The sequence below is a fragment of the Liolophura sinensis genome, chromosome 13 (genome assembly GCF_032854445.1).
Source record: "Liolophura sinensis isolate JHLJ2023 chromosome 13, CUHK_Ljap_v2, whole genome shotgun sequence".
In the NCBI taxonomy this organism is placed as follows: Eukaryota; Metazoa; Mollusca; class Polyplacophora; order Chitonida; family Chitonidae; genus Liolophura; species Liolophura sinensis.
Window position 1 is genome coordinate 3,899,565 of NC_088307.1, and position 26,233 is coordinate 3,925,797.

The following is a 26,233-nucleotide window of genomic DNA, read 5'->3' on the forward strand; positions in this document are numbered from 1 at the left end:
CACATTATAATTACACTATACCAACCAATCATGTTTCCTTGCTCTAACCTGGGAGTGTTGAGAGCCAAGTGAGGCAGCAACAAGTACCATTTTTAAAATCTTTGAGGTGCCTCGCCACATTTTTGATCCCAAGTCTTCCAACTTCAATGCAGATGTTTTAACCATTAGGCCACCAAAGCAGTCGAGGCAATCTGTGTGTCAGGATATTTAAATCCATCAAACTTGATCATTTTTTTCTTGTTTTTCCAGCTGGTTTATAGGGCCCACGATCACTCTACAGGATTGTCTAGCGGCCTTTTTCTCCGCTGATGAGCTCAAAGGAGATAACATGTACAGCTGTGAAAAGTGTAAAAAGTAAGGAAGCACGTTTGAGCTATACACATATTCAAGGAAAAGACATATAGATTTGTTGGGATTTGAATTAGGCTTAAGGCCTCCTCAGCAATATATCAACCATATTGTGGAAATGTTGGGCAAAGAACTTCTAGCTGTGTACAGTGTACGTGCTTATGAGCAGAGATTTGCTAAAATATGGATTTTCTAGGTTTTGTAGAAGTGTAGAATATAAAAATACTTTATATATCTTACCTGTACATTGATTGTTCAAATAAATAAATAAATTTGTGTCAAGGCTTTGTTTTATGACTTGAGCAATGCCAAAATGCCTGTGCTGTTCCTCACTGGGTTGTGGTTTTAGGCCTGGAGACTTGGCGTAAATAACGCCAATGGACTACTTAGTAACTGAAATCCTCTGCTACCAGTCAAAGATCCTGAATGGAAATACTGCATGCGTGTTTGTAGCAATGAATATGGTCATAACATTCTACTGATTTATAAAGGAAAGGAAATAAATAGCCAGAAGTTAGAAATGTGTGATCTTGTATATTTGTTAATCACAGGGTATTTCTTCCCATTGCAGACTCCGCAACGGAATCAAGTATTCCAAGGTTTTGGAATTGCCAGAGGTATGTGGGTAGTTTATTTATTATATTTAGTCAACCTAACGTTCTATAGCCAGCCTGACATTCATCACTGATTATGTTAAGGTGTTATTTGTTCTTTGTTTGCCATGAAGTGTTGAATATTCATTGCTTACATCAGGTGGCTAGTGTTCGCTGCTTACATTTATGTCATGAGTGTTCACTGCTTATATTCATGTCATGAGTGTTCACTGCTTATGTTCATGTCATGAGTGTACACTGTATATATTCATGTCATGAGTGTTCACTGCTTATATTCATGTCATGAGTGTTCACTGCTTATATTCATGTCATGAGTGTTCACTGCTTATATTCATGTCATGAGTGTTCACTGCTTATATTCATGTCATGAGTGTTCACTGCTTATATTCATGTGATGAGTGTTCACTGTATATGTTCATGTCATGCGTGTACACTGTTTATATTCATGTCATGAGTGTTCACTGTATATATTCATGTCCTGAGTGTTCACTGTATATATTCATGTCATGAGTGTTCACTGTTTATATTCATGTGATGAGTGTTCACTGTATATGTTTGTCATGAGTGTACACTGTTTATATTCATGTCATGAGTGTCACTATATGTTCATGTCATGAGTGTACACTGTATATATTCATGTCATGAGTGTTCACTGCTTATATTCATGTGATGAGTGTTCACTGTTTATGTTCATGTCATGAGTGTACACTGTTTATATTCATGTCATGAGTGTACACTGCTTATATTCATGTGATGAGTGTTCACTGCTTATATTCATGTGATGAGTGTTCGCTGTATATGTTCATGTCATGAGTGTTCACTGCTTATATTCATGTCATGAGTGTTCACTGCTTATGTTCAAGCACTGACAGGGGTAGAAATGTTTTTTGAAAACTACCTGTACACGAGACTATAAGTTTCTTCCTGCCTGTCACCTCCAGCAATCTACTTGTCTTCTTGTAGTATTCAGAATGTGACTCAAAATCATGTTTAAACCATTTATTTCATGACTAACATATTTGTTTGTCTTCACAACATTCTGAAATGAGAACAATCTAACCATTAAAATGAGGAAATGTTTCTTAGGCCTCTGAATTGTGCGAAGCGGAATTGGACTCTTTTCATTTCAAATAGACAAATGGGGTCGTACTTTAGAATTCGAGTTGCTAGGATACAAAGTCAGAGATATTCCTCTTAGACATACAAACAAAATGGAGTAAAGAGTAACTCTTGGCATGATTGGTTTAAATGTGAGCATAAATATGACTGGCTGTTAATGGTAGATTTTTGGGTAGAACCCTTTACAGACTTGCATGAAGCTGTGGTCCTAAATGGTTATAGGCTTCTAAAATCTACTTGTCACAACAACAGGTAATATTTTTCATTGGTTGCTGTGAAATTGCCTTTCATTGACAGGCAGATAGGTGTTATTTCTACACATGCATTGAATATTCACTGTTCACTTTTAAGTGTGAGGTGTTTACTGTTTTACTTCCAGATGTAAAGTTTTCACTGTTTCGTTTTCAGGTGTTGAGTATCCATCTGAAGCGGTTTCGTCATGAATTTATGTTCTCAACAAAAATTGCCAGCACAGTGTCCTTCCCTCTGGAAGACTTGGAAATGAAACAGTACTTACACAAAGGTGAGAGAAATGAAACAGTACTTTCACAATGTTGAGAGAAATGAAACAGTACTTACACAAAGGTGAGAGAAATGAAACAGTACTTACACAAAGGTGAGAGAAATGAAACAGTACTTACACATAGGTGAGAGAAATGAAACATTACTTACACAAAGGTGAGAGAAATGAAATGGTACTTTCATAAATATGAGAGAGGTGAAACAGTACTTACACAAAGGTGAAAGAACAATAAAACTGTGCAAGGGATAATAACCACAATCAGCAAAAAGCACAGACAAATTGTGAAAACTTGGATTCTTCTTCTGTTAATGTTTGTTTCTTTGCTGAATTTTAGCTTGAAATTAATCATACTCGTTAAATATTTCAGTTTTGTTTTTGTTTCAGACTGTAAATCTGAAATAACGACGTATGATCTGTTCGCTGTGATTTGTCACCATGGGACAGCTGGAGGTTAGTGTCTCACCATTTAGCCTCTCTTCCCTTCTCTGTTAGCTAAATAGAGTGATATGCAGCGTCTTGATGAGAATTGTACGTATCAAAATTTAAAATGTTATGAGAATACCATATGATTAGCAGTACATAGTGGGACTGCTACTTCACTTGTGTCTTTGTCAGTGGTGATTTACAAATATCAAGAGGCATAAAACACGAGTCAAATAAATGAATAAATCAGATATCAGAATACATCCAGGATCTGCCTATGGTTATCATACCCTCTCTGGCTCATTGTACCTACGCCAGGCCCTGTGTTCGTGAAGATGTTCTATACAATAACTTCAAAATTTTTGAGTGTGATAAAACTGTGAAGTTCCTTAGAAATTTTCATTTTAACATTTAGAGATATCATACATTTTCATGACAAAATTGAAAATTAGCACTGAAATTCAAATACAGATTTAGAAATTATGCCACAAGTTAAGACTAAGAATGACTGAAGTCCAAGCTTCGTGATGCTGAGGCCAGGCCTCACCACAGCGGGATGGCCAATGAGGTGATAGACTTGAAAGCATATTGAGGTGCTGCTTATATAAAATCAGAAGGTTGTCAGGTTCTTATAAGTTATTGGATTAATACAGGCTGATGTGGACAGGTTGTATTTCTGTGGAAGCTTGAACGAGTTTGCTAGTTCACCTGTCCAGCATGCAACAATAGGACGAGTTGGCTAGTTCAAGTGTCCAGCATGCAACAATAGAACGAGTTGGCTAGTTCACGTGTCCAGCATGCAACAATAGGACGAGTTGGCTAGTTCACGCGTCCAGCATGCAACAATAGAACGAGTTGGCCAGTTCACGCGTCCAGCATGCAACAATAGAACGAGTTGGCTAGTTCACGCGTCCAGCATGCAACAATAGGACGAGTTGGCTAGTTCAAGTGTCCAGCATGCAACAATAGAACGAGTTGGCTAGTTCACGTGTCCAGCATGCAACAATAGGACGAGTTGGCTAGTTCACGCGTCCAGCATGCAACAATAGAACGAGTTGGCCAGTTCACGCGTCCAGCATGCAACAATAGAACGAGTTGGCTAGTTCACGCGTCCAGCATGCAACAATAGGACAAGTTGGCTAGTTCAGTGTCCAGCATGCAGCAATAGAACGAGTTGGCTAGTTCACGCGTCCAGCATGCAACAATAGGACGAGTCGGCCAGTTCACGCGTCCAGCATGCAACAATAGGATGAGTTTGCTAGTTCACGCGTCCAGCATGCAACAATAGGATGAGTTTGCTAGTTCACGTGTCCAGCATGCAACAATAGAAAGGGTTGGCTAGTTCACGTGTCCAGCATGCAACAATAGGACGAGTTGGCTAGTTCACGCGTCCAGCATGCAACAATAGGATGAGTGGTCAGTTCACGCGTCCAGCATGCAACACTAGGACAAGTTGGCCAGTTCACGCGTCCAGCATGCAACAGTAGGACAAGTTGGCTAGATCACGCATCCAGCATGCAACAATAGGATGAGTTTGCTAGTTCACGTGTCCAGCATGCAACAATAGAACAAGTTGGCTAGTTCACGTGTCCAGCATGCAACAATAGGACGAGTTTGCTAGTTCACGCGTCCAGCATGCAACAATAGAACGAGTTGGCTAGTTCACGCGTCCAGCATGCAACAATAGGACGAGTCGGCTAGTTCACGTGTCCAGCATGCAACTATAGGACGAGTTGGCTAGTTCACGCGTCCAGCATGCAACAATAGGATGAGTGGTCAGTTCACGCGTCCAGCATGCAACAATAGGATGAGTGGTCAGTTCACGCGTCCAGCATGCAACACTAGGACAAGTTGGCCAGTTCACGCGTCCAGCATGCAACAATAGGACAAGTTGGCTAGATCACGTGTCCAGCATGCAACAATAGGACGAGTTGGGTAGTTCACGCGTCCAGCATGCAACAATAGAACGAGTTGGCTAGTTCACGCGTCCAGCATGCAACAATAGGACGAGTTGGCTAGTTCACGTGTCCAGCATGCAACAATAGGACGAGTTGGCCAGTTCATGCGTCCAGCATGCAACAATAGAACGAGTTGGCCAGTTAACGCGTCCAGCATGCAACAATAGGACGAGTTGGCCAGTTAACGCGTCCAGCATGCAACAATAGGATGAGTGGTCAGTTCACGCGTCCAGCATGCAACAATAGAACGAGTTGGGTAGTTCACGCGTCCAGCATGCAACAATAGAACAAGTTGGGTAGTTCACGCGTCCAGCATGCAACAATAGGATGAGAGGTCAGTTCACGCGTCCAGCATGCAACAATAGAACGAGTTGGGTAGTTCACGCGTCCAGCATGCAACAATAGAACGAGTTGGCTAGTTCACGCGTCCAGCATGCAACAATAGGACGAGTTGGCTAGTTCACGTGTCCAGCATGCAACAATAGGACGAGTTGGCCAGTTCATGCGTCCAGCATGCAACAATAGAACGAGTTGGCCAGTTAACGCGTCCAGCATGCAACAATAGGACGAGTTGGCCAGTTAACGCGTCCAGCATGCAACAATAGGATGAGTGGTCAGTTCACGCGTCCAGCATGCAACAATAGAACGAGTTGGCCAGTTCACGCGTCCAGCATGCAACAGTAGAACGAGTTGGGTAGTTCACGCGTCCAGCATGCAGCAATAGAACGAGTTGGCCAGTTCACGCGTCCAGCATGCAACAGTAGAACGAGTTGGGTAGTTCACGCGTCCAGCATGCAGCAATAGAACAAGATTACATCAGCCTGTAGTTATTCAGTAACCTATTTAATATACATGTACACCAAACATCAGTCACTTCAAGTGGGGAATGAAAGGTAAGTCAGCAAGTACATGTAGAATGGACGCTGTGTCATTGAATGGCATAGTGATAACATCGTCTTGCTAATGACATGCTTTATGAGCATAGCTAATAGCAACATGCAATATTAAATACATACGTACCTTGTTGTTCTGTTCAAATCATGGTTTGGCATAACTCTTTTGCACTAAGGTTCATCGTAACTATCATGGCAATGCATGACTGAAGAGACATGTTGCCTTTGAAGTTATGAACACCTTGGTCCACAAAGCCTGACTGTATGAAAAATGGCTCTGATGTAGTTTAATGTAAATCTTCATTGTTGTTGTTTTCTCTTTTAGGTGGTCACTACACAGCGTATTGCCTCAACTACCTGAATGACCAGTGGTACGAGTTTGATGACCAATACGTGACAGAAGTGGATGTCCAGCAGGTCATGACCTGTGAGGCTTACGTCCTGTTCTACAAGTGAGTGTCAGAAAACAAGAGTTTTCATCAATTGTTGATAGGTGAAACTAATTTTTAAAGGGAAACTAAAGAGAACTTAGAGAATACATGTATAGCACTCTTTACAAACTTAGAAATCTTATTTCGTGTAGCTTTTTTTGTAAATAAGCTCTAGGTAATAATATGGCACCTTAAAGTGACATGTCACCTTTGCACAGCCTAAAAGATAATGTGTTAATTCTGTAACACGTGGCCCAAGATCACAAAGGGACCTTAGACTTAATTCAAAATTTTGTATTACTTTAAAATGTTTGTTTTTTTTATATAACAAGGTGAAAATTTTGCTTAACAATGTGAATTCTGGGTAAGTTATTGCACAACAAATTTCAACTGAAAAAAAACGGAACGGAACATACTAAATTTAATGATTAAAGTTTTGACTTATTAAAGTCTAAGATCGCGTGATGATCCCAGAGCGTGATAGCTTAATGATCAGCTTGGAACCATGTTAGATATCATTTCACCGGTTACAGGAAGCGCAATGATGCTATGCTGAGTCAGAGGCAGAAGGCCATGGAGCTGATGGAACTCCGTGAGGTGAGGCTGTTATTTTGGTGTTGTTTGCACTGAACTCCAAAATTACCTCTGCGATGGAGAGTATATATTTGGTGTCATTTATTTATCTGTCTAGCTTTTTTTTTTTTTATAGAAAAGTAGATATGGATGAAATTTTGTGCACAGCTTTGGACCATGAGCCAAGCACCAATCTGCATGTATTATTACACTTTGATAACGATCAGTATTTGTTTCCAGGGAATTTTTCTACGATTTTTTCAACAAATGTGTTTTACCTTGAAATAGTGCTTAGCAGAGTATTTCCCCTTTCTTGAAACTCATTTTATAGCTGTGGCAGATTGTGTTGTAGTTGTTCAGCATATTTGCTAATAAAGGATGCATAAAAAGGTATTCTTGAACGAAGAGTATTTTTTTAAGAAACATGGAGAAAAAAATTAATTTTTAAGATGTATTGTATATTTTTTAATAAACCCTGTATTTTATGCATATCGCCTGTCACTGCTGGGAGAAATTTGGAAATGACATCATAGATGAACATACTGTGAAAGCGGGACTAACTTAGCGTCCTCAATTCAGACTCTCCCCACGATAAAGTTGTTTTGACAGTCATCACCGTTGACTTCGCCACAGCACTCTACTTAATTTCCAGACTAACCGCTAGAACCTTCAAAGGAAACTGTGGTGTAAAGCTATTTTTATGCCCCAGGAAGAAAACTACAGCGTAGGTTTATGTGTTAGGTCACATTATATACTACGTATTAAAGGATTAGTGTCCAGATTAGTTATTTATTCATAATTAGCTGCACCTGTATGTACTGATAAATTGAGTGTCAAAAAATATTGGACAGAAATACAGCAATCTGAGTAATATAGCATTAAAATCACTGGATAATGATGCTGGGTTTATGCATTTTTTCCACCAACCCTCAGTAGTCACAGCTGAATGACGCCATACAAGCCGTCACACCTTTGCCATATAGTTCAGTGTTATAAGGCCACACAAATGACAAGAAGCATATAGCATTTCTCCATGAAATTGTTTGCTGTTCTGCATACTGATGTAAAAACAGGTCGCCAAAGGAGCGTGGAGTTAGTTTTTGTCAAGTTTCCAGATGATTTGGCCCTCAGGAAAGCGTAGATTCACGGCACAAGACAGAAGAGTTTTATACCCACCAAACACAGCTAAATCTCTGCTGGGCTGACAGGAGTTAGTATAAGTAATCCTGGCAGGCAGCTAAATTTTAACAGAAGAGAGGTATTTTAAGCTTTAAATATATGTATATAAACTCTGGTGATACGGCTTGTTGGGTGTGAAACAAAGCGAGAGTTCATTCAACATTAGTTAGATCAGTCTTCGGTATACCAGTAAAGTGAAAGAAAACTAGAAAAACTTAGTGATGGTTTCCAATGAATGTCACGTTGATACACACTATCCCATTGGCTGTATCTCTCCTGTGGACCAATGAGTGAGCTTCTGACAAATTGTGAACTGTGTACAACAAACCGATGGCCGTTTGACACCTGCGGCAATGCTAGCGGTTTCTGACCAGCTGCAGTCAGAATAATTGAAATTATTTAAATTTAAAACCGAAAACAGTCCAAATCTAATCGTATTGCTTGACTGCGTTGATCAAGAAATGTTTTGATCTCTGATCGAGATTACAAGGATTAGTGACACCACGGGAAACAAAAGAGGATTAAAGCCACCTTTGGTATTACCTGTTTGACGTGCTTGAGTAGTTCTGGTCAAAATATAACATGGAAAATTAAAGAGTTGGTAACTTACTGGTAACATACTGTTTAACAGGTTATAATCTTTATACTCAAGACAAGTAGCTAAACCTGGACACTTAATTCCTTTAAGAATTAAAAACCAAGCACTTCAGATATCCTTTAGGCTGGAGTTGATTACTCACCAAGATGGCATACAGGTCTTATTTTAGGAATTTTTGAGATTCTCCTGCCTTGGAGAAAAATTATTTATCACCTTCCTTTTATATTTTATATTTGTACCATTTTTCCTGTGTAAAGATTCCGATGACAAAAATCTCTTTCTTTACATTACATCTGTTTCTTACAGCCCAGTCTACTGCAGTTCTATGTGTCCAAACAATGGATTAACAAGTTCAACACCTTTGCTGAACCTGGTCCTATCTGCAATATGGACTTTCTCTGTTCACACGGAGGTTTGTGATAGTTTAGTTTATTATTTATATAAAGGTTCAATGTCAGGATTTCTTTCAGGATAAAAGTCATATTTCACTCAGTTAGTTACCACTTGTGATATCACTTTTTTCATATTTTACACCTAGCCACACATTTGTCGTGATGTTGAACTTTTTGGATCAAAATTAGAAATTTAATCTAAAAGCATATTGTTTTTTCCTAACTGCTTTAATTAAAGCCATGTGACTAGTGCTGAGCACTAATCTATCCAATGATGAACTTTTGGGTCATCAGTAAAATGTCATATTGAAGGGTTGAAACCTGGAAAATATAAAAAGGCCTCTAGTGGAGTGAACATTTTCCGTGTCAACAACTGTTTACTAACTTTTGAGGTCACTAAATGTACCATTATTTTATTCTGCTGATGTTGCAAGTAAAACAGGAAAATTTAATGTGAGAATAAATTCGTTGGGGAAATCCCTTTAAGCAATGTCAGAAGTCTTGGTGCACTAAATCCATCTTTGGGTTATTTCTTACAGGTGTCCATCCTAATCGTGTGAGTTATGTCGATGAGTTAGTGGTGCCTCTGCCCCAGTCTGTGTGGGAATATCTGCATGATAGGTGGGTACATTTAAACATTGAGGTTTCTTTTGTACCTATCACTGGCGCAGTGTTCTAATTAAAAATGGAACCCTTTGGGCGTATATGGAGCTTTTGAAATCTTGTAATTTCACACCATACTCCTGAATGGCAATTATGTTGAAATCAAACCAGACTGCCACAACCAGACACCGTTGTGATATTATCAGTTTTACCCTAAATGACCTATTAATTCGACAACAAAAGAACATTTTTGGAGGCAAAGATATCTGATCAGATATTACCTCAGGGTGCTAAAATTTACATTTTCCCAGAAGGAAATCACCCTGCCTTCCAAACACCTCTCAAAGCACCTTTGTAAAATCAATAGAATTCCCAGAATCAGGACAAAGTTTAGGTCATTCAGGGTATATTTAAAGTGAGGCCAGTCCTTAATTGGAACCAGGTTCAATCCAGGACAATTCCCCGCCTTTTGCTGTCCATGTGACCTTGGGAGACAATATTAAATCTACTGTTTACATGGGCTATCTAAAGCTTGTGAAAAACCACTTGTCTTCCACTAAATGCTGTGCAAGTCTGACGTGGGAACTTGCTAAATGTCTGTGTTTACCAAGACAGCCCTGGGGCCTCTTACACGAAACCCTCTTAACGTTAAGAACACACAAGTACCATGGCAACCAGCACTGTAGGCATTATGTGGCTCTTGTGGGCCCAGTTTAATCCACAAATAGACTGACCATCATCATAAAGAGAAAAAATCTTGAGAGTAATCAAGACACATATAGACAACAATCGGGTAATTGAATTCACCTTGTTCATGCATATCTTTTTACATACTTATCTCTTGCGGCTATCACCCATGAGCCTGACTGTCAGGGTTCATACAGATCAGGGGAACTCTGGAATACCAGAGAAAACAGAGCAGCGTGTTTCCAGATCAGTCAGTGATCAAATCAATGCATGAAATCATGTGGCTATGTGCCGTGTTTCAGGTACGGTGGAGGGCCAGTGTGTAACCATCTCTACCCTTGTTCTCAATGTCAGAAGGAGCTGGATGCCCTCAGACTGAGACAAACCACAGAGATGGACACCTTTATACAGGTAACGTTTAAAGTTGAACAACTGAGAACTGGGAAGACCCCTCATAAAAGAGAACTTGGGCCAGATTTATGAAGCCCTATTAGCGTTACATATGTATAATTTCCATGGTAACCAGCTATATAGATATTACATCATCATGATAGTTATACGCTCGTAACGATCACAGGACTTTGAGGTCTGGGTAATCTCGTGCAGTTGTTTTTTCAACTCATGGATTTTCCTCAGGTATGTTATATACTCATGGATTTTGATTAAAATAATTCAAGCGAACAGTAATGTTGATAGCTTGTCTTTGTCTCTAACGAAAGAAAAAATCTGAGCAGACGCAGTAAATTTACTATGACTTGAACTCCTGAATCTTCCCCTGGTAAGGCTACATTGTGAACAGCAAATCTTCATTGAAATCATAGAAATAGACAAAGTGAAACCTAAATCCACAGATCGACTGGGTGATGTCTAGATACGTTTTATTATGTGTCGCTATTATTTAATGTTGTTGACGTACAAAACTTGCATGATTTTCTCCATCAACAACGATACTGCCCATTTGACTCGTACATTGTCTGTAAATGTAATTGGCAAGGTTCGAGTCATGCTAGGTGGAAATTTATGAAGTAGTTTTAGAGTTCAAAAGCACACAGCAAACGACCAGAGACAAACTAGAGTGCGGTCGAAAATATTAACACAAGACCTGTGTGGGAGTTCCTTGTAAACCTTCACAAATCTATACACATAACATGTTGTTGTTGGACGCTTTAGAATTTGACAACTCACCTATGAACTATAGCCCTAAACGATTTACGTGCAACTATTTATAAACTTTTGTCTAATTAGTATGATATGACTTTCTAGAAATTTTTCGAACTGCAAAAATTGTATGATGGTTTTTCTCTAATTGTCATCCAGTGATAAATCCTCATATTATTTAAAATTTGAAGAAAAAAAAATTGAGTAGGGCCTGCCAGTATGAAGAGTGCATAGAGCAAGTTTTTTGGAAGAGGTAGTAATCAAAACACATGTGTATATGAATCAGTCACTATGCTTTACATTTTGGTAACAGAACCAAAATTTTTTCTAGATAAGGCCCTGACAGGGCAACTGTCAGGGCGCAGAGGAGATCTCGTACAGTAGTTTGTCATCACCTATCTAATTTATTATTAAAATGATTAAATCTAACACTAATTTAACTCCAAAGAAAAAAGATTAACGGTAAATGACCTAAAGTTTCGCCCAGGGACTTGGAAAGTGTATCCCAGGATTCATTTTGTTGGTTGTGGTTGTTAACAACTGCTTGCCACCGGAGAGCATCGAGTATGGTGAGGGGACTATACTGACAGTTATCTTAATGATTTTAGTACATGCACTTTGCCACAGGTTGATTGTTCTATGATCATTATTTTGTGATTAATGGGAATTTAAGAGAAAACTCTGTGGAGATTAAGTGTGACTACCTATATTTATGCATGTGAAGTGTCATGTCAAATATCCATTGTTAAACTGCAGGACTATCCGTATAGAAACGTGTTGCACACTTTAGCACACTGCGAATCATTGTACTTACAAACTAGGCCTACCCACAGACAAGATGTAGATGTCAAATTGTCATCAAAGTGACACCTACACATGTGTGTTTGCATTTCGTGTTCATTCTGGGGTAATTTGAAAGACTGTCAACTTTTGCCCATATTTCATAAACCTGAATAATTATTTTACTTAATATTTAATCAAGTCCCCTTAGATGAAATTTTAGTCATGCGAACTGGTTTTGTGTACATGTAGATGCAAGCCACTTACAATCACAGGACTCGAAATTTCCATGTGTCTAACCCAATTTTGCTGGTGAAAGACAAAACAATAATCTTATCGCTGGCGACATGTAAATCACGTCTGAGCAAAACTGTGTACAGGAAATCATAAAACATTTTATTTATAAAGCCAATGACGATGCTGTGTGAACTCAAGGAAATCCCCCTGACATGCCAGACTCACACACAGTGTTACTGAAAAGGGGTAAAAGTAAATCGTGGTAGTTTTCGCAAACCTCGCGTGGAGTATCTTTTCTGTGTTCAGTGGATGTTCCCCGATATAAAAGGAGGGCATTTCCAACTGTAAAGAAACAAAATGTGCATGCAGACTCACAGAGGAAGCTGATGACAGAAATTTCTCCGTGAAATTCAGTTTTAGCTGAAATACATTTATACACATATTGGTTGTATTATGAGGACTTTCAGCTGACAACAGCTCACCAGATAACGGTGTGAGGTGACTTCCACGTAGGCCTAACCTAAACAATCGGTTTGTCTGCAGTGTATATCATGCATGTACACATTGTTTGGTGTGGTCGTGCTTTCAGACAGTGTTTGGAATTTAAAGGTTTGTAATAGACATCGCCCGTCTTAATACTTTCTTCAATTTCATAAATGGGTATAGTCCTCCTAGTCAGGAGACCCGCACACCTCACTGCTAGTGGCTTGATCCAGTGTGGCGAGGATTAGCAACCAGAGCTGCTAAGTGGCATGCAGGGTATGGGCGGGGCTTGTGTGTGTGTGTGTTGGTGGGGGGGGGGGGGTCTAATCACTCTCTTTTGCCAATTCAGATCGTGCGAAAGTAAATGGCAGTAACTCATGTGCAAAACTGTAGGTCATTTAGCGTATTTGGGAACTACTCTGTGGAGCTTACTTATGTAGCCACCTGTGGGGCCCGGGGAGTTCAGTGAAAACCACTGAACAAATAAGGATGAAAAATAGGAAAGCAGATATTTCAGGTTGTGTGTTTGAGTCTTGATTTTGGCTCAGATCTATTATCTGTTTCAAGTATTTTAGTGACTTTGTCTGTAGTGAATTATTAACATCCATGACATCTTAATGATTTCAGCTGAATGAGAAGTTCCAAGAAGAGGATCATCCTCCAGTTATCTACGCCATCAGTATGAGCTGGTTCAAGGACTGGGAAACCTTTGTCAGGGCCAAAACTGACAGTAAGTTCATCACACTGTAGGTTCATACCCCAGAGACCAGGGGCCGAAACCACAAAGCCATTTCTGACTTTTTCAGAAAGAAGTTTCATTTTAGACCCAATAAATTTAAAACTTTTCCCACCTAATTAATGTTGCCCTAAGACACAAGTGTTAAAACTTTAGACTTTCAATATAAAAATCTAAGCACTGTGACAAGATTTTTAATTTTCACTGAAGTCAGGAATGGCTTTGTTTGAATCGGCCCAAATGGTTTGTAAAGTTGCGCAGCATCCCAACCCTCACGTCGCATATTGACAGCCTACTAACCCTCATGTCGCATATTGACAGCCTACTAACCCTCACGTCGCATATTGACAGCCTACTAACCCTCATGTCGCATATTGACAACCTACTAACCCTCACGTCGCATATTGAAAGCCTACTAACCCTCACGTCGCATATTGACAGCCTACTAACTCTGACGTCGCTTATTGACTGCCTGCTAACCCTGACGTCGTGTATTGACAGCCTACTAACCCTGACGTTGCATATTGACAGCCTACTAACTCTGACGTCGCTTATTGACTGCCTACTAACCCTCACGTCGCATATTGACAACCTACTAACCCTCACGTCGCATATTGACAACCTACTAACCCTCACGTCGCATATTGACAGCCTACTAACCCTCACGTTGCATATTGACAACCTACTAACCCTCACGTCGCATATTGACAGCCTACTAACCCTGACGTCGCATATTGACAGCCTACTAACCCTGACGTCGCATATTGACTGCCTACTAACCCTGACGTCGCATATTGACAGCCTACTAACCCTCACATCGCATATTGAAAGCCTACTAACCCTGACGTTGCATATTGACTGCCTACTAACCCTGACGTCGCATATTGACAACCTACTAACCCTCACGTCGCATATTGACAGCCTACTAACCCTCACGTCGCATATTGACAGCCTACTAACCCTCACGTCGCATATTGACAGCCTACTTACCCTGACGTTGCATATTGACAGCCTACTAACCCTGACGTCGCATATTGAAAGCCTACTAACCCTGACGTTGCATATTGACTGCCTACTAACCCTGACGTCGCATATTGACAGCCTACTAACCTCACGTCGCATATTGACAGCCTACTAACCCTCACGTCGCATATTGACAGCCTACTAACCCTCACGTCACATATTGACAGCCTACTAACCCTCACGTCGCATATTGACAGCCTACTAACCCTCACGTCGCATATTGACAGCCTACTAACCCTGACGTCGCATATTGACTGCCTGCTAACCCTCACGTCGCATATTGACAGCCTACTAACCCTGACGTTGCATATTGACTGCCTACTAACCCTGACGTCGCATATTGACAGCCTACTAACCCTCACGTCACATACTGACAGCCTACTAACCCTGACGTCGCATATTGACTGCCTACTAACCCTGACGTCGCATATTGACAGCCTACTTACCCTCACGTCGCATATTGACAGCCTACTAACCCTCACGTCGAATATTGACAACCTACTAACCCTCACGTCGCATATTGAAAGCCTACTAACCCTCACGTCGAATATTGACAACCTACTTACCCTCACGTCACATATTGAAAGCCTACTAACCCTCACGTCGCATATTGACAGCCTACTAACCCTCACGTCGCATATTGAAAGCCTACTAACCCTCACGTCGCATATTGAAAGCCTACTAACCCTGACGTTGCATATTGACTGCCTACTAACCCTGACGTTGCATATTGACAGCCTACTAACCCTGACGTTGCATACTGACTGCCTACTAACCCTGACGTCGCATATTGAAAGCCTACTGACTCTGACGTCGCATATTGACAGCCTACTAACTCTGACGTCGCTTATTGACTGCCTGCTAACCCTCACGTCACATATTGAAAGCCTACTATCCCTGACGGGGCATATTGACAGCCTACTAACCCTCACATCGCATATTGACAGCATATGCTTCCTTGGTATTTGTGACCGGCGTAATGTTAAGCCAACTTTGAGAAGTAACCCCCTGGGCTGGGTTGTGCAAAAGTGAATTAGCTAACGCTGGTATTAAGTCATGTTAAAATTTTAGTGAAACTTAGCATCCATTGCAGTTGTCCATGACCAAAGTATAACATCAGAAGACTTAGTTCATATTTAATATACTGTTGCACAATTATTTTTTGGCAACATACAAAATTGAAAACTTGGTTTAAAGTTAAATCTGGTATAAAGTCTCAAGACAGTTTGAACATCCAGGCCCTAGGATCAAAACAAAGTGTGGTCATACATGTACCAAAGACCTTAACATAGTACTTGTTGCCGCCTCGCTTGGCACTCAGCACTGATAGGATAGGGCAAGGAAACAGGACTGCTTGGCCCAGTGTCAGTATAATGTGACTGGATGTCTGGTGTCTTCTGCATAATGCTTGAGATGCCACAGCACTTTGGTGACATGGATGCCCTACCACATGAAGACACAGTGTATTGTGTGTATATATATATATATATATATATATATATATATATGTATGTATACATATATATATATATATATATATATATATATATATATATGTATACATACATACATATATATATATATATATATATATATATATATATACACACACTCAAACCTGTACCTACGGCCACCTGTAATCAGCGTCCATCTGCCGCAACCAAACAATTTTCCATGTTAAACGACCTGTAATATACGGGCACCTGTCCAACGCATCCAGCGGCCAATATATTTTGCCACCAAATTCTACATCAGCCTGTCCTGAGCGCCGAGACTTTCAACAGTAATGATGATTGCCGCATCGGACATTCAAAAATTTCGAAATGGCGACCACACGACTTCAATAGTTTTTGTAGTGATTAAAAGTTACAACCTGCCACTTTGTGATGAGAAGTGAAGTGTGAACATTACTGGTCATTAGCACTGAAGTCTACTGTTTTTAATCAGGCCTAGCTGGTTATTGTCCAGACACCCCTGCACTGTGGCAGTGGATTAGCGCCATGCTGCGTTCCCCGCTATGAATGCCATAAACAGCGGGCAAACTCGGATATAATCTGACCTCCCATGATTCCTCCCATGAATGGTTTCTTTGACAAATTATCTGGCTTGCTTGGCCATTATCTTTGCAGGCAAACGGTGTTGTGTTTTCATTTCGCGTGGCCAAAATATTGCCTGTAAAGGACACATGGAGAAATTGATCTTCCTTCACTTATACATGTTGTTGTTGTTGTTTCACCGGTAATGGCAAATATGATTGAACATCTCAGCAGTCTGCCATTTACAGTCCAAAACTTTGTTAGAATAGTCATTTATACCTACGTAGGCCAAACTAGCATATGGCTTTCTAGGGCTTGACAATGATGGGAAGAAAGTTATACTTCCATGCGTGCCCTCACCTGAAACTCTTCTTGTAATTGCCTGTTAAAAGTCCATAGGTCTACCCCACAAAACTTGAAATTATTGAGTTATTATTTTACCACAATCATTATATTTCTATGAAATTTATGTAGCAGAATAGATAAGTGCTGTAACAAAGATTATTATGTAGGTATATATGTGTACATTTCCTGAAACTTAATTCAGTTGTGATTTGACTTGGTCTTCACAACCTGTCTTATGTGGCCAACTGTCATATGGGGCCACTTTTTACGTGTCCCTTCACTGGCCGCATACAACAGGTTTGACTGTGTATATGTATATATATATATAGGTATATACACACACACCTAACGATTCTTCATTGTCATATGACTGAAATATTGTTAACTATGACTTAAACCGGCTACATACATACAACACCGTGTGCCTCCGTGGTTCAGTTGGTTAGTGCAATGGTTAGCGCAGTGTAATGACCCACGAGCCTCTTAGCAATGCGGTCGCTGTGAGTTCAAGTCCAGCTCATGCTGGCTTGCTCTCTGGCCGTATGTGGGAAGGTCTGCCAGCAACCTGCAGATGGTTGTGGGGTTTCCTCCAGCATAATGCTGGCCGCCATGGTATAAGTGAAATATTCTTGAGTACAGCGTAAAACACCAGTCAAGTAAATAAATACAGTTGTAAATAAATAAATAAACACTGTGTTGACTATCATAAGGTTTAACTATTTATTGCTTGACTTATGCATTTATTTGAAAATTTTGATATGTAAAAATACATGTATTTGATTTAAATGACAAGAGCTGTTATGATGTTAAACACTGATCAAATTAATAAAAAAATTAATGAATATCTTGAATTCAGACCTTGTTGTTAAAAGTGAGCCACCTCTGTTAAGATAGAATGTTAAACATTTAACTGACTGACAGACAAAACAACTTATAGACCTAAGTAAAAATAAATTCAAACACTTCAAAAACAGGGATAATGTAAGTTTTGATCAGTTCTACCTTTTGTAATCCTTAAAAGTATAAGTGCACATGTAATCTAACATCAGGTGAAACCAACGGCTTTGTACCTGTTGTATTCTAACAACAAATCAGACCAACCCCTTCATACCTGTTGTATTCTAACAACAAATTACACCGACTCCTTCATACCTGTTGTATTCTAACAGCAAATCAGACCGACTCCTTCGAGCCTGTTGTATTCTAACAACAAATTACACCGACTCCTTCATACCTGTTGTATTCTAACAACAAATCAGACCAACCCCTTCATACCTGTTGTATTCTAACAGCAAATCAGACCGACTCCTTCATGCCTGTTGTATTCTAACAACAAGTCAGACCAACTCCTTCATACCTGTTTTATTCTAACAACAAATCAGACCGACTCCTTCATATCTGTTGTACTCTAACAACAAATTAGACCTACCCCCTCACACCTGTTGTATTCTAACAACAAATCAGACCGACCCCTTCATACCTGTTGTATTCTAACAACAAATCAGACCAACCCCTTCATACCTGTTGTATTCTAACAACAAATCAGACCGACCCCTTCGCACCTGTTGTATTCTAACAACAAATTAGACCGACTCCTTCATACCTGTTGTATTCTAACAACAAATCAGACCGGCCCCTTCATGCCTGTTGTATTCTAACAACAAATCAGACCAACTCCTTCATACCTGTTTTAATTCTAACAACAAATCAGACCGACTCCTTCATGCCTGTTGTATTCTGACAACAAATTTGACCGACCCCTTCATGTCTGTTGTATTCTAACAACAAATCAGACCAACCCCTTCATACCTGTTTTATTCTAACAACAAATCAGACCGGCCCCTTCATGCCTGTTGTATTCTAACAACAAATCAGACCGGTCCCTTCATGCCTGTTGTATTCTAACAACAAATTTGACCGACCCCTTCATGTCTGTTGTATTCTAACAACAAATCAGACCGACTCCTTCATGCCTGTTGTATTCTAACAACAAATTTGACCGACCCCTTCATACCTGTTTTATTCTAACAACAAATCAGACCGACCCCTTCATATCTGTTGTATTCTAACAACAAATCAGACCTACCCCCTCACACCTGTTGTGTTCTAACAACAAATCAGACCAACCCCTTCATACCTGTTGTATTCTAACAATAAATCAGACGGACTCCTTTGTGCCTGTTGTATTCTAACAACAAACCAGACCATCCCCTTCATGCCTGTTGTGTTCTTACAACAAATCAGACCGACCCCTTCATACCTGTTGTATTCTAGCAACAAATTAGACCTACCCCCTCACACCTGTTGTATTCTAACAACAAATCAGACCGACACCTTCATACCTGTTGTATTCTAACAACAAATTAGACCTACCCCCTCACACCTGTTGTATTCTAACAACAAATCAGACGGACTCCTTTGTGCCTGTTGTATTCTAACAACAAACCAGACCATCCCCTTCATGCCTGTTGTGTTCTAACAACAAATCAGACCAACCCCTTCATACCTGTTTTATTCTAACAACAAATCAGACCGACTCCTTCATACCTGTTGTATTCTGACAAGAAATCAGACCAACCCCTTCATACCTGTTTTATTCTAACAACAAATCAGACCGACTTCTTCATACCTGTTGTATTCTAACAACAAATCAGACCGACCCCTTCATATCTGTTGTATTCTAACAACAAATCAGACCGGCCCCTTCATACCTGTTGTATTCTAACAACAAATCAGACCAACCCCTTCATACCTGTTGTATTCTAACAATAAATCAGACGGATTCCTTTGTGCCTGTTGTATTGGACTCCTTCGTTCCTGTTGTATTCTAACAACAAATTAGACCCCTTTGTACCTGTTGTACTCTGTCAAAAAATCAGACTGGCTCTTTTGTACCTGTTGTATTCTAGCAACAAATCAGACCAACCCCTTCGTACCTGTTGTATTCTAACAGCAAATCAGACCAACCCCTTCATACCTGTTGCATTCTAACAACAAATCAGACCTACCCCCTCACACCTGTTGTATTCTAACAATAAATCAGACGGACTCCTTTGTGCCTGTTGTATTGGACTCCTTCGTTCCTGTTGTATTCTAACAACAAATTAGACCCCTTTGTACCTGTTGTATTCTGTCAAAAAATCAGACTGGCTATTTTGTACCTGTTGTATTCTAGCAACAAATCAGACCAACCCCTTCGTACTTGTTGTATTCTAACAACAAATCAGACCAACCCCTTCATACCTGTTGTATTCTAACAATAAATCAGACGGACTCCTTTGTGCCTGTTGTATTGGACTCCTTCGTTCCTGTTGTATTGGACTCCTTCGTTCCTGTTGTATTCTAACAACAAATTAGACCCCTTTGTACCTGTTGTACTCTGTCAAAAAATCAGACTGGCTCTTTTGTACCTGTTGTATTCTAGCAACAAACTAGATCAACCTCTTCGTACCTGTTGTATTCTAACAACTACGTGTAATTAGAACAACCTCTTCGTACCTGTTGTATTCTAAAAACTACATGTAATTAGAACAACCTCTTCGTACCTGTTGTATTCTAAAAACTACATGTAATTAGAACAACCTCTTCGTACCTGTTGTATTCTAACAACTACATGTAATTAGAACAACCTCTTCGCACCTGTTGTATTCTAACAACTACATGTAATTAGAACAACCTCTTCGTGGCCCTAGGTTGTGTTGGCTGACAATTCTCTATGTGTGAATGAAAAATTTTTTCTAAAATCATTGGCATTTTATTTGATTTCTTTCAGATCCTCCGGGTCCCATCGACAACAGCAGAATCACAGTGATGAAAAATGGACAGCCTAGCGTCCGTAATAGCTCCGATCATGGGCAACTCTCGAAAGAAATGTGGCAGTTCCTTCATGGACTCTACGGAGGAGGACCGGAGCTCATCCTTCGACAAACATTGGCCTCAATGGCGGCTAGCGGCAGTCCTGCCCAATCCCAAACCACTGCAACAACAACACTGTCATCTAACTCAACCACCTCCTCTTCACCCACCCCAGTAAACCAACAGGCAGCACCTGTCACATCACAACAACAGCAGCAGGCACCATCATCAGCAGGGTCCACTTCAGAGGAGGAATAGAGACTAGACTCACAAATATGCAGTATACACAAGCTGTATTACAGCGGACAAGAACAGACACCGTCGTCAGAATGGTCGACTTCAGATGAGGAATAGAAATGATTGTCTGCAATAGGCAGACTAAACCAGCTATATATTAGAACACCAGCAAGCAGCCTGACAAGCAGGTTTGACATCAGACATGAGAGACAGGGTGCTGACAGACACACAGGCTGCACCAACTTTATTGCAACTTTATTGTCATTGGCAGTCCTGACTCCAGATGAGGAATAGAATGAAAACTCTGTAAACAGACATACAGACTGACAGCCGTTCTGACAGGAATTGTCGTTGGTAGATCACAACATCAGATGAGGATTAGAAACATGATTAGCTTATTTTGTGGACCTGACAGGTTGAAATTGGACCATTTGCTGTACATTTTATTAAACTTCAACAGTTGTTGTGAGTAGGACATGTGGCTATTTTCACAGAGCACTTTATCAACACATTTCCCACTAAATCATTCAGCCTACATGGAGAAGACCAGTCACAACGCAGACACAGCGCTGAGCAAAGCCTGATCTTTTGGTAACCCATTTAGTTAAATGAACCGTCATCAGATTCCTAACCGAAATAAAAATGCTTTTAAATACCTGTCATTTCTCAGACTTTAGTTTAGTTCTTCAACCCAGCTACTGTTCAACTACCTCCCACCCCCACCCACCAACCCACCCACCCCCGCCCAAGTAAAATACTAATTACCCTAAATGAGCTAAAAATTCGACCACAAAAGAACATTTTTGGAGGCGAATAAATGTCATGAGATATTACCTCAAGTGCTAAAATTTACATTTTCCTAGTAGGATAGGCTTGTGTACAGCTTGACAAAGGACTAAGAAGTATGAATGTTACAGTGTTTTTGCTTTTCCCAGTGTTTTATTTGTCATCCATACTTAATTTTGCTTTGCTTATTATGTGCTGATGTACTGGTGAATGTATTGGTGGGTTTGAAAAGTTACCGTACCTTATTAACATCGAGTTAACAGAGCAGTTCAATAACCTGTGTAATTAACTGTAATACCTGACCCTTTGTTTTCTAAGATTATGTCCTCAGTCCAGAAGATACATAGTGTAGGCCATTGACCAATAATCGCACATGACAGTATGTCACTTTCAGTGAAAATTAACTTGTTCATCAGGTATCCGCCAGTGATACACTCAAAATTGGGCCTAAATATGGATGGTGTTTGGTAGGCTTGACCAAACATTCATATCAGCCCTCGTATGAGCCCCAGGCTGATATCAATACCTGGATGGTTCCCTCCTCCTGATGGCGAGTGGTACTAATCCCGATTGGTACTAATCCCGAGTGGTACTAATCCCGAGTGGTACTAATCCCGAGTGGTACTAATCGCTTCATCCTTGGAATCAGGCACTGGATAAATTTCTCACATCTCAGATCTAACACCGACCTCGGCTCATTTGTTCTGACATAGCATTTTACCGTTCCATTTGTACATAAATTTGTGATGCTGCAATGGGGTAGTATCTCATGATGTCAGATCTGAGTGTTTCAACATCTCAACTTTGATGCGCCTTTTTTGTCGTGAGGCTTTCCACGCTGGGAGTGTGTTACTGTATATTTTTGACCAATCATAAGGCTGATAGCTTTATAATGTATCTGATGTCACATTCAAGGTAGATGGAGTACATCACAGAACCAGGCTTGAGTTTAGAGTCTGTGCAAACCTGTCACTGTTTGTCCGTCAGTCAGTAATGGTTAACTGATACATAATAAGTATGTAATAATGTACCAATATTCACATCAGCGCTCAACTGCCACATCAGCTCTAGATCTTGGCACCGCAGTCTGTATGTGACATTGTAAACGTTTTACTACACCAAATTAGTGACATCGACAATAGAACAATAAAGATGAAGCCGGTTATATTCTTGATATCACAGTCGCCATTTTTTACCCATCACACCACTTCACTCTCTTCTTGGCAGCTTCTTTGAGGTCTGTAGTTATCTTGTTAATCGTCATACCCTAGTCTTGATTGTATATGTATCTACATGAACATGAACTGTATTGTAATAGTAAATTGTGTACATTCTTGGACATTTCCAAATGTTCAGATTTTTTTTTTCCCGACTTGTGCTTGGATGCACAGATCAGGAATGTATATAAATGAATGGAAATGAAAGCAGAGAAATGGTATTGGAATTGATTTACATGTAACCTATAAAACTCTCTGTTATGTACTATTTGCAGGGTTATTTTTCTCTTGAAAATTTGACAAGCTCTGAAGGCAGAGATTGAGTGACCTGGTGAAGTTGTGTATAATAATTGTGCATGCTTAGATACAAATGTTCATTTTGGTTTTCCTGGACGTTTTCATCCTGATCAGCCAGGTGATGTAAGTGTAGATACGATGCTCTGCTCAATATTGAGGTGTCATACCTTGGCTCAAGAAGACGGGGGCATTTTTACAGAACTCTTTGACAGCACTGTGACATTGTAAAGTTATGCATCGCAATTGTGTATGCTTAGATGTAGGTTTTCCTGGACATCTTACAGAACTCTTGACAGCACTGTGACATTGTAAAGTTATGCATCGTAATTGTGCGTGCTTAGATGTAGTTTTTCCTGGGCATTTTACAGAACTCTTGACAGCACTGTGACATTGTAAAGTTATGGATCCTAATTGTGTTTGCTTAGATGTAGTTTTTCCTGGACATTTTACAGAACTCTTGACAGCACTGTGACATGTTGAAGTTATGCATCATAATTGTGCATGCTTAGATGTAGTTTTTCCTGGACATTTTACAGAACTCTTTGACAGCACTGTGACATTGTAAAGTTATGCATTGTAATTGTGTTTGCTTAGATGTAGTTTTTCCTGGACATTTTACAGAACTCTTGACAGCACTGTGACATTGTAAAGTTATGCATCGTAATTGTGCGTGCTTAGATGTAGTTTTTCCTGGGCATTTTACAGAACTCTTTGACAGCACTGTGACATTGTAAAGTTATGGATCCTAATTGTGTTTGCTTAGATGTAGTTTTTCCTGGACATTTTACAGAACTCTTGACAGCACTGTGACATGTTTAAGTTATGCATCATAATTGTGCGTGCTTAGATGTAGTTTTTCCTGGACATTTTACAGAACTCTTGACCGCACTGTGACATTGTAAAGTTATGCATCATAATTGTGCATCGTCGTCATATGACTGAAAAATTGTTGAGTACGACGTTAAACCCCAAGCACTCACTCATAATTGTGCATGCTTAGATGTAGTTTTTCCTGGATATACAGAACTCTTGACAGCACTGTGACATTGTAAAGTTATGCATCACAATTGTGTTTGCTTAGATGTAGTTTTTCCTGGACATTTTACAGAACTCTTGACAGCACTGTGACATGTTTAAGTTATGCATCATAATTGTGCATGCTTAGATGTAGTTTTTCCTGGACATTTTACAGAACTCTTGACAGCACTGTGACATGTTTAAGTTATGCATCATAATTGTGCATGCTTAGATGTAGTTTTTCTGGACATTTTACAGAACTCTTGACTGCACTGTGACGTATTAAAGTTATGCATCATAATTGTGTTTGCTTAGATGTAGTTTTTCCTGGACATTTTACAGAACTCTTGACCGCACTGTGACATTGTAAAGTTATGCATCATAATTGTGCATGCTTAGATGTAGTTTTTCCTGGACATTTTACAGAACTCTTTGACAGCACTGTGACATGTTTAAGTTATGCATCAAAATTGTGCATGCTTAGATGTAGTTTTTCCTGGACATTTTACAGAACTCTTGACAGCACTGTGACATTGTAAAGTTATGCATCATAATTGTGCATGCTTAGATGTAGTTTTTCCTGGACATTATACAGAACTCTTTGACAGCACTTTGACATTGTAAAGTTATGCATCACAATTGTGCAGGCTTAGATGTCCCTTTTTTCCTGGACATTTTACAGAGCTCTTGACAGCACTTTGACATTGTAATGTTATATGCATCATAGTAAGCATGCTTTGTTTTTCACATTGAAATCACATTGTAATTTCTTGTAATTGTAATTGTTCACCAACAATTACCAAGGTGTACTCATGTGGTGAAAAATCACGAGAAATCACAATATGACTTTCTGTAAGTCTGATTGAATGCAGGAAGAGAACAATGTGATTTACATTGACATTGAACTTCACATGATTTTTCAGCATACCGTCACCTTTCTACACTAAAGTTGCTACAGCAAGGTAATTACAATTAATGGTCTCAAATTTTGCCCATAACCAGTCTGCACATTTTACCTCAATAAAAGAGTTCTGGTGATCAGAGAAAGGTGTTTTGGGGTTGGTTTAGAAGGTAGTGTGACACCCTAATAGTAAAATGTAAGTGTAGGAACCAAGGTAATATTTTTAGACATTTATGTGCCTCTGAAAATCGGTTGAATTGGTCGAAGTTTTAGGTCATTGACCATGGTTCCGTGAATGTGGATGAATGATTTACTGACCATGGTTCCGTGAATGTGGATGAATGATTTACTGACCATGGTTCCGTGAATGTGGATGAATGATTTACTGATGTACTTACCAGATCTCCAGTCAAGATCACATTGAGTTATTTTGGGCAGATTAAACTGGGATTGATTCAGGTTTTAAATGCTGGGGATATTTCATTGTTATTCATTGTTGTGCATGCTACTTTCGATAGTGAAGAAAAAACAACCCATCAGTCTTGTCTTTGGCTTTAAAAGTGTGTTCTTTGTTTTTGTTTTTTTTTTCTTTATTTTTTGTTTCCTTTTGAATTACAGACGTATGATAACCACGCGTCCCTGTATTTGAATGTAAATGCATGTACACTGTAAATAGAAAGGGGTCTGCTTGTGCCTTGGTATTGAGCTATCATGATTTTTACTTGAGGATAATGCTCATTGCCTGTTATTATACCTACTTCATTAACTGGTCTCGCATGTTTCG

At 39.7% G+C, this 26,233-nt stretch overlaps 1 protein-coding gene across 1 annotated transcript in view; it reads left to right on the forward strand.

Annotated features, from left to right (window-relative positions):
* LOC135480238 (ubiquitin carboxyl-terminal hydrolase 20-like) overlaps nt 1-26,027 on the forward strand; it is a 40,192-nt gene extending 14,165 nt beyond the window's left edge. The window contains 11 exon segments of the mRNA XM_064760017.1: nt 250-354; nt 920-965; nt 2,490-2,604; nt 2,989-3,054; nt 6,204-6,330; nt 6,843-6,906; nt 8,966-9,071; nt 9,591-9,672; nt 10,644-10,752; nt 13,627-13,729; nt 20,912-26,027. Coding sequence (XP_064616087.1) covers nt 250-354; nt 920-965; nt 2,490-2,604; nt 2,989-3,054; nt 6,204-6,330; nt 6,843-6,906; nt 8,966-9,071; nt 9,591-9,672; nt 10,644-10,752; nt 13,627-13,729; nt 20,912-21,252 — 1,264 coding nt within the window. The 3' untranslated portion in view covers nt 21,253-26,027.
* Nucleotides 26,028-26,233: the final 206 nt, after the last annotated feature.